The following is a 10,066-nucleotide window of genomic DNA, read 5'->3' on the forward strand; positions in this document are numbered from 1 at the left end:
AAGGAGGTGCGGCTCATTCACCGGGGCCCATGCGCTGCTGGGGGTGTGGCCAACCCGGGCATCTCCGCAGGGACTGCCGCAATCGCCAGGAGAGGCAGGGAAACGGCAGGGGGTCCGTGTAGATGGGGCGGAGCGGATCCCTGGCGCCATGTCCCATGCTGCTCTGCCTCCAGCGGAGGGAGCCAATCAGCACAGCCGGGGGGGTGGGGCTCTACTCCCCCCAGAAGCAGACGTTGACACTGAGTCAGTCATGGTAGTGGGCTGGACGCATGCAGGCAATTTTTGCTATGTTCCCGTCACCCTGGCTGGGGCGCCGTGTTCGGCCCTGGTGGACACGGGTTCGACTGCGACGCTGATGAGGCCCGACGTGGTCCCGGTGGGGACACAGCTGGAGCAGACGTCGGTGCAGCTGAGGACAGTGACTGGTGAGCTAGCCCCCATGTTGGGGAAGGGAAGGGTGGTCATAACAGTGGGGGGTCTGTCGGTGGAGTTCCGGGTGTGGGTGGCAGAGGTGCAGGACCCCTGCATATTGGGGCTAGACTTTTTGAAGTTTGCCCGATGCCTGCTGGACCTGGGGGAGAACACATTGAGTTTCCCTGGGGGCCCCACTGTTGAGATGATATCCCCCCCACTTCCTCCGAGGCCAGCGCCACTGGCAGTGAGGGCAGCAGAGACACAGTTTCATTCTGCAAGCCCCCTGGACAGTCACGGTAGCTCCCGCTCCCGGAATACCCCCCTGAGATATTCCCCTGCCCACTCGACGGCTGAACGCACACCCCCCATGCCCATGCCCATGCCCATTGCCCCTGACAGGCAGCTCCCTGCACCTGCTGGCAGTACGCCCCTGTCCCCATCAGCAGCCCCATTTACACCCGGGGGCCCCCTCCCCCTGGCGCAGCCTAACATGGAGGAAGAGGCTGACAGGCTAGCAGTTGTGAGGGGCATATGGGAAACGCAACGGTGCCCACTTGGAGCCGGAACAGCGAGAGGAGCTGTGGCAGTTGCTAAATGAGTTCAAGGACATTTTTGCACTGACAGATGCTGAAATTGGCTGCACTCACTTGGTGCATCACCAAATAGACACAGGGGACGCCCGGCCTATCAGATCACCAGCCCGCCGCCTTCCCATGGCGTACAGAGAAGCTGCAGAGTGCGCCATTGATGAGATGCAGCGGGCGGGGATCATAGAGCCCTCTGCCAGTCCCTGGGCTTCGGGAGTGGTGATGGTAAAGAAGAAGAACACTCCCAAAATGAGATTCTGCGTCGACTACAGACCACTGAACAAGGTGACAAAGAAAGACTCTTACCCGATGCCCCATGTTGATGAGGCGCTGGACACAGTGGCTGGGTCGTCCTGGTTCTCCTCACTAGACTTACGGGCTGGCTACTGGCAGGTGCCCCTCGACCCAGAGTCTAAACCTAAGACAGCCTTCTGCACACCGCAGGGGCTGTGGCAATTCCGTGTCCTCAGCTTCGGGCTGTGTAACGCCCCAGCCATGTTTGAAAGGCTAATGGAGAGCGTGTTGGCTGGCATTCCTCCAGAGGAGTGCGTGGTGTACCTGGACGACATACTGGCCCACGGCAGTTCCTTCCAGGCGGCCCTGCAGACGCTGAGACGGGTCCTGGGGAGGATAGCCGAGGCAGGACTGAAACTTCACCCCGACAAGTGCCACTTCATGAGGAGAGAAGTGGAGTTCTTGGGACACAAACTGACGGGAGAGGGCATCAGCACGCAGGAGGGGAAGATAAAGGCGGTCAAAGAGTGGCCCACCCCCGCAAAAACAAAGAGCAGCTCGAGAGCTTTGTGGGGCTCGCCTCATACTACAGGAGGTTTGTGAGGGGGTTCTCCTGCATCGCTGAGCCCCTATTTCGACTGAAGGAGAAAGGCGCTGACTTCACCTGGACGCCTGAGTGTCAGCAGGCGTTTGACCTCCTAAAAAAAGGACTAACAGAAGCACCTGTGCTTCGACCCCCAGACCCCTCCCTGCCGTTTGTCCTGGACACGGATGCCAGCAACGTGGGTATGGGGGCCGTGCTGTCTCAGGTGGGGCCGGACGGAGAAAGAGCGGTGGCTTACTTCAGCCACACATTCAACAAAGCGGAGCGGAATTACTGCGTCACCCGCCGGGAGCTTCTGGCTGTCGTTGAGGCAGTTAAACACTTCAGGTACTACCTCTGTGGGCCGCCGTTTACAATCAGAACTGACCACTCCGCTCTCCAGTGGCTGACGTCCTTTCGAGAGCCGGAGGGGCAAGTGTGCCGCTGGCTGGAGAGGCTGGCAGACTTCAACTTCACCGTTGAGCACAGGGCCGGCGTCCGCCACACCAACGCTGACGCCCTGTCCCGACGGCCCTGTGCTCCGGAGGGGTGTCGATACTGTGAGAAGAGGGAGGCAAGAGAGAGAGAGCTCCGGGAGGAGGTAACAATATGCCCCGAGCACGAGGGCGACGGGCCGGTCTGCAGGGAGCTGCAGGTGATCGGAGAAGCGGAGTGGCGAACGCAGCAAGAGCAGGACCCTGATTTAAAACCTGTTTTGCAATGGGTAGAGTCAGGTCAGAAGCCACCCTGGGCGGAGGTGGCAGGGGGCACCACTGCTACAAAGGGACTGTGGGCAGACTTTGCGGCTCTGCGGGTGTGGGACGGGGTTCTACAGAGAGCGTGGAGGGAGCCGGCTACGGGAGAGAACAGGTGGCGGGTGGTGGTCCCCAAAGCAATGAGAGAGACTGTGTTAAAAAGTTCCCATGGCACCGTGGGGGCTGGGCACTTTGGCATCACAAAGACTCTCCGCCGCCTCCGTCAGGGGTTCTACTGGGGACGGATTAAAAGGGACGTAGAGGATTTCTGTCGCCGCTGCGACCTCTGCGCAGCATACAAGGGCCCACCTGATCAGTCCCACGCACTACTCCAACAGCTGGGGGTGGGAGCCCCCATGGAGAGAGTGGCGGTGGATGTTATGGGGCCGTTTCCGTGCACGGACAATGGCAATCGCTACGTGCTGGTCGCCATGGACTATTTTACCAAATGGCCGGAGGCATATGCGTTGCCGGATCAGGAGGCCAAGACTGTGGTTGACGCGCTGGTGGAGGGCATGTTCAGTCGGTTCGGCGCAGCGGAAACCCTCCACAGCGATCAAGGGAGAAATTTTGAGTCACATGTCTTTGCCACCATGTGCGAGCAGCTAGGCACCAAGAAGACCCGAACCACTGCTCTGCACCCACAAAGTGACGGGTTAGTGGAAAGGTTCAATAGGACTCTAGGCAAGCAGCTAGCCATTCTCACAGCAGAGCACCAGCGAGACTGGGACACGCACCTCCCCCTCGTTCTCATGGCATACCGATCCGCTGTACAGGAGTCCACCTCCTGCACGCCAGCACTGCTCATGCTGGGCCGGGAGCTCCGGACGCCGACGGAGGTGGCGTTTGGCAAGCCCCCTGACACTCCCCCCGTTCCCCCGGGGAGGGAGTATGCCAGGAGACTCCAGGATCGAATGGAGTTCGCCCACAACTTTGCCCGGGGTCAGCTGGAAAAGGCGGGCATGAGACAAAAAAGGAACTATGATGTGCGGGCTAAGGGGAGGCATTTCCAGGCCGGGGAACTGGTCTGGGTGTATAGCCCTCGGAGGAAGAGGGGGCGGTGCCCTAAACTGGACTGTCACTGGCAAGGGCCATGTAGGGTGCTAGAGAGGGTGGGGGAGGTGGTATACAGGGTACAATTGCCGCTCAGGGGGAGGAAAGTTGCTCTTCACAGAGACAGACTGGCCCCGTACAGAGGGGATTGCCTCCCACTGCAAGACCCAGCCCTCCCAGCGGCCTCACCTAGAGACAGTGTTCCGACCACCACTGGGGCCGGATGTAACCGCCGTTCGAGGGGAGTGCACCGTGGTCCACCAGCGGGGGGTGTCCCCTCTTCCCATACGGGGGGCCCCTCAGAATCACAGACTGTGTCCCCGGTGCGGGACAGACATGGCACTCCCCGGACGGTTCCTGTTCAGCAGCAGCAGGTCGATTCAGTCCTTCGGGCAGGGACAACGCGTCCGCAGAGGCGGAGGCTGCCGCCAGGTCGTTTCAAGGACTTTGTGTAAAAAAAGAGAAAAAAAAGTGTGTTCTGCTTGAAATGGAAAATGTTATTGTGAATGTGCTATTGTTGATGTGTCTCTCGGGGCGAGAGCTCAGAAGGGGGGGGGATAGTGTAATGATCTGGGGTCTTGTGTGTCACTGTACCCGGGGGGTGTGTTTCCCCCCGGGAGAGATAGGAGGTGGCACCGGAAGTTACGTTGTGTTCGTGGAATATACGTGAAGCTAGGAAGCTGTGTGTGTTCCTACCGAGTGAAGTATTGACCTGTATGTACTCATTGAAGTGGAATTAAATAACCCAAAAGAAACATGAACCACTCCTCATTCTTCCTAACAATACGGGTACGACAGAACGCTACAATATTATGATGATACAATATGGACCTAGGTCACTCACAGCAACGTGGGCTTAGCCAACGCGATGCTGACAAAATAATGTTAGCTAGTTAACTTTAGAATAGTCAGCCAGAGTTGCAACTGCATTATGGAACTATGCTAGCTACAAAAACAATGCCAATAGCTTATGCTGCGCTATTTGACATTGACTGACTGACCACCAGCAGTAGTTGAAGGTCTCACTTTATGATAGCGTTACAAGTATGTTATCATATTATTATCGATATTAATTGAATTAATCATCATAGTCATCATGGTATGGCAGGCACACACACTACTCAATTCAATTCAATTAACCTCTTCTTGATAAATGACATCACGTCATAAATCAAGCTCTGCAGACTGTCTGACAAAATTATCGTTTTATTTTTCAAACGTATTCAAGAATAAACATCATACCCATGTCATAACAGCAGTTATAATGTATATTTTCATCAATACGTTTGTTTACCAATAGGTTAAAGTGTTATTAGTGAGATTTTAGTTTTCATTTTTGTGTTGTTGTGTCGCGGGGATCGGCCATTTTGAATTACCGGCCGTTTGGGAAATGTAGTCATTTTGAGGCCATTTCTTTTTTTATCCACTTTTTCTCCCATCCCAATTTCGCTGTTTCCAATTCTTCCCTCCCCTGTCTTGAACGTTGCTCACATATGCCCACCACTGGTCGGTTGTAGGGAGGATAGAAGCCTTGCATCACGTGTCCCCTCCGATACACGAGGAGGCAATCTGTCACATCTTTTCACCTGCCAGCGCGGACTCTCATTTGGCGAGGTGTAACATGTGGGAGGCTCACACTACCCCCGCCATTTCCTGTCTCTGCTGTGCAGGCGTCCCCCAACCGACCTGTAGGAGTCGCTGTCCACAACGTCCAGATTACCACCCATCGACTTCCACCCGCTGACTCTCCCAATTGAGCCAGTATGACGGCTGGCCCAAGCCAGAGGCAACGCCGACAGCCGGATTCTAACCCGGTGTCTCTTGCGTTGGTGACGAGCGCAATGTCCGCTGCGCCATCCAGCCGCCTATTTTGAGGCCATTTTGAAGAGGACATCCAGAGCTTTCAATGAATGTTGGAATTCAAATAAAATACACTTCCCAAAGGCCTCTAGGTCCCGGCAAGCAAATTACTCTGGAGAACGGCAGAACGGCAGACCAGCCACACTCTCAGACCCAAACACATTTCCTTTGATTTAATTATACATCAAATGATTTATGTCAAGGATTGCAATGCCTCGCTTGAATGAAGTTAACTTTTCACCTGGATAACGTCAACATTCAGGGTGAATGTAATGTGAGAAATTGGGATAAAAAAAAATAATAATAATTTGGGTCTGAGAGTGTGGCTGGTCTGCCGTTCTGCAGCTGGATACTATTAGTTTGTTTTGGCAAAATTCTTCTGCTCTGTGTGACAATAAATAAATGAATGATGATATGCAATTTAAAACCAAAACTAAGGCCTCAGTATGAGTTTAAGACGTGAACATGGTCATGTTTGTTGAATAAAAAAATAAACGTTAAAAAGTTAAAAAATAAATAAAAGAAATGGCAGATTTTTTATAAATTTTTTTGCCGATCACGATCTTCGGAAAATCACGTGATCAGATCGGGACATCCCTATTTGAAACCTTATATCTTGGCCTGTGCAACGATCAAATGTCTCCGGGCGCACTTTTCTTTGTCAGGCAGAGCGAGCGGGTATCCCGATCCCATTGACTGGCGTCAAATGCCCCCGATGCATCTGTTGTGGTGGATTATGTTGGCGACACGACAGACACCAATACTTGGACTCGCGATCAGACAATTGGAATATTCTTTTTGGGGTACCTCCTAGTGAAGGTAAGGGCTAAATGATATCAATCCTGCTTTGATCCAACCATGATTTCACCTCGATTGCAACGTGTGTGTGTGTAACGTTACTTCACAATGTATGCCATTGGTGACGATCAAAGCATCAAAAATTACCCCCCCCCCCCCCCTTTCATGCATTCATGATGAAACATAATACCTATTATATACATTTGATTTGGAAATAGTAGCGTGTCCAGGCGAGAAACGGCAACGCTTTTAGTGAAATTCACGTTTTGCTGCATATCGTCGTTTTCTGGGATTAGACAGGATCACTCTAAAACTATACTTATATTCACCACGGTATAACGCGGGAATGTATTGATGAAAATGTTTTATCTTTTTCACATATTGAACGATAGTTGATGTCAAATGGGCCATAGTATTGTATCCATAGCTATAATATAGAATATATATATAGCCCTGCAAACACAGCCACTTATTCGTATCTTTTAGAGTGTGGCGTGGTATAGGAACAAACAATGCTCAAATCCGTGGCATCCAAAGAGTTAAGAGATTAAAAGGGGCTTTATTGACATGGGAAACATACGTTTACCAAGCCAAACAAAACAAAGCTAAACAATACTACTCCCTGCTTACCGCTGCACTCTCCTCCCCCTGCTCACTCTGTCCCATTGCTCACATGCCTGATCTGACTTGAGAAACAGAGAGGTCTGTCTGAGGGAGGGGGCAGGGCTCCAGGGTGCGCCCGTTTTGGTTGCATGTTGCAACCAAAACTCAGAGCTATGCGACTGGATGTTTTCCCTTGTCGCACTGGTGCTCCCAGCTCCCAGCAGGTCTGTCTGTCTGTGTGTATGTGTGTGTTTAGCATCTTTTTCCCCGTGGCCATGTGTGTTCTAAAAAAAAAAAGACTCTGCCTTTGATTGGCTATAACACGTGCATTATGCAAAGACCAGCCCAGATCTGCCTCTGATTGGCTCTGATCATCACTAGGGTTGGGCACAGAGAACCGGTTCTAATAGGAACCGGTTCCTAACTTCCAGTTCTGGAACCGGAAGTAACATATTTGCATTTCGATTCTTAATTTCGATTCTTAAAAAAAATAAAAATAATATTTTTTTTTTTACTTTGTTAATTAATACCCTAGTTACAGTACAGCAACCAAATTAAACTGTATCAAGTCAACTGACAATGTGAATAGTATGAAAAAAATGAAAGATAAAAAAATAATAATAATAATCTCCTGCGAAATAAGCTGTGACCTGTTTTGACCTGCACCTCAAAGAATTGGAATCGAGAATCGTTTAGAACAGGAAGGAATCGAAATGGAGAATCGGAATCGGAACCGGAATCGTTCAAATCCAAATGATGCCCAACCCTAATCATCACCCTGCCATTATTATTCGCTGAATGACGGGATAAACAAAATAGCCATGTGAGCATTGAAACGATAAAAAAAGCACAGCGTCTCATACTGGTTTCATAATACAACGTTTCCGAATGGACGTTTGGATTAAACAAAGTGTATGCAGTGATGCTTTCCCAGCGGAACACAAGCTGCTTAACGTTACACAGGTATGTTATACACGTTAATTAAGCTATGTAACGTTAGGGCGCAGCCCTTTAGCTTTAGCTAACGTTAAGATAGCAGGAGTCGTCGGCCAACAAAGCTGTTTCAACAAATGTATTCACAAATCATTCAAACGTTTTTCAAGCCTCCCGTTACCAGTAAGTAGTTACTACTACTCAACCGCAGAAATGTGCGCTATGTGCCTAAACTTTGCTAGTCAAGACTCGACAGTACGCTGGGTTGAGGCGCGGGCGGAAGTGGCCAGCTGAGCTGAATGTGTTAAAATAGACATAAAAATGTGAAGGATTGGACTTTGCGAGCTAACTGTAATAGAATGTTATTTTTTACAATAATTTACATAACATCTTAAGAAATTACTAATGTGTATGGAAACTGACAAAAAAGGGAATGGTAAAGGTAACGCTTAAAATGTATTATTGCAGCGGCAAAAGGCGCAGTGGAAATGTTTGGGTGCACCTAAATTATGTGCTGGTGAACCCAATGTAAAAAGTTAGTCTGGAGCCCTGGGGGGGTGGGGCTTAGGCCCCGTTTAGACGGAAACGCTAGCAGGTGAATCCGCAAAAATATTTTTTCGGATGTGCCTTTCGTTTATACGGAAACGGCGTTTTTACGGGGTGAAACCGCAAAAAAGTGAGACTACCTTCCAGGGTGGAATTCCTAGAAACGCAAAAGCTTTGCGCTCTCGTCTAAACTGTTAAAACGTATAAATCTGATAAAACGATGACGAAAGGTTTGTCACGGCTCTGGTCGCGCGTACTGCTTACGTCACAGGTAGCAGGTATGCGCCAGTAGCCGAGACGTAAACAAAGCAAGTATGTCTGACTTATATCAACGGAGATCACCTGAAGGCTACATTGGCAGTACTTTTAACCCTTTCACTGCCACACGACAGAAGGTTACCCCTTTACTATCACACAACCGGCTGTCGTGTGGCAGTGAAATGGTTAAATACACAAGAATCTGTCCCGCGGCGTGAGTGGACCCACTGTCTGTGAGTGACTCTGCTTTGGTGCAATCACATTCCCCATCCACAGTCTGCGAATCAGAGGCAGAGTAGGGCGGGTCTTCACAGCACGTCATGTGACATATGCGCCAATCGTGTGACAGCGGGTCTCCGTTGTTACAGCGTCGTCTGCACAGAGAATTCCACTCCAAAACGCTCGTCTAAACGTAAAATTAAAAGTGAAACCGCAAGATGACTTTTGCGGTTTCTGTTCACAAAACGCTCGTCTAAACGGGGCCTCAGTAAGAGATGTGATTGGGCCAGCCCAGTGTCAGTATAGAAAGTGAACCAATGGGCCGCTGTCCCTGCTTTATGAGCCGGTCGTTGACCAAACAATTTAAATTTTTTATAAATCAAATTATATCGGCCCCAAGATGCGTCGGCCCACCAGGACTCAGGAGTGTGTCGAAGTGTCCTTGAGCAAGACACATAACTGCCATAAGCAAGACATAACTGCTTCCGATCAGCCGTTTGGCACCTTGCATGGTTGCCTCCGCCATTGGTGAGTGAATGGGTGAATGTGAGGCATAAAATTGTAAAGGGAGAGCCCAGATTATCCTCTACAAACATAATTGATGGGTGCTATCCAAGCTGTCCAAGTGCTGAATGCCTCTTAATATATGGGAGCTGTCCAAGTGCTGAATGTCTCTCATGATTCCACTCATGAGAACAGTAGCTAAAAGTACATTTTAGACCAAATTCTTTAAAACTTTACAAAATAATTTAGTAAAACACATCCTGCCCTTTCATGCCTTTGAATATACCCATGCCCCCCCCCCCTCTCCCCCTCTATCAGAGTCCAAGGACTATGTCCAGTTGTCGGCGGTACCCATGAAGTCGGCCGCCCACGGCGGTGAGGACATAGCGGTGATGGCCAGTGGACCCATGGCCCACCTCTTCCACGGCGTCCAGGAGCAGAACTACGTTGCTCACGCCATGGCGTACGCCGCCTGCGTCGGCAAAGACCTGAGGCACTGCCATGGTCAACAGCCGGCAACGACCGCCCGCTATGACTCTGCCACGAACTGGCCCGTCTCGTCTAAGGCTGCAGGGGGATCGCTCGGTTCAGTAGCCGCAGCACTTCTGAGTGCGCTGCTGGCAGTGACGCTGCTGCACTGAGAGCATTGAGAGATAAACAAAGAGAGAGAGAGGGGGGGTAAGGGAGACGATTTGTCTCTTAGACTTAGAGTAGCCTGT

General features: G+C 50.8%; 1 protein-coding gene across 1 annotated transcript in view; it reads left to right on the plus strand.

The window, feature by feature from the left end:
- alp3 (alkaline phosphatase 3) overlaps positions 1-9,988 on the plus strand; it is a gene marked incomplete at its 3' end in the record, with an annotated part of 108,068 nt that extends 98,080 nt beyond the window's left edge. Inside the window, exon 10 of the mRNA XM_084310219.1 lies at positions 9,666-9,988. Within this exon, the coding sequence (XP_084166345.1) occupies positions 9,666-9,988 (323 nt within the window). The remainder of the gene's footprint in view (positions 1-9,665) is intronic.
- Between the last annotated feature and the right edge of the window lie 78 nt (positions 9,989-10,066).

This window comes from Notolepis coatsorum (assembly GCF_963971535.1).
Source record: "Notolepis coatsorum genome assembly, chromosome: 1".
NCBI classification, from domain to species: Eukaryota; Metazoa; Chordata; class Actinopteri; order Aulopiformes; family Paralepididae; genus Notolepis; species Notolepis coatsorum.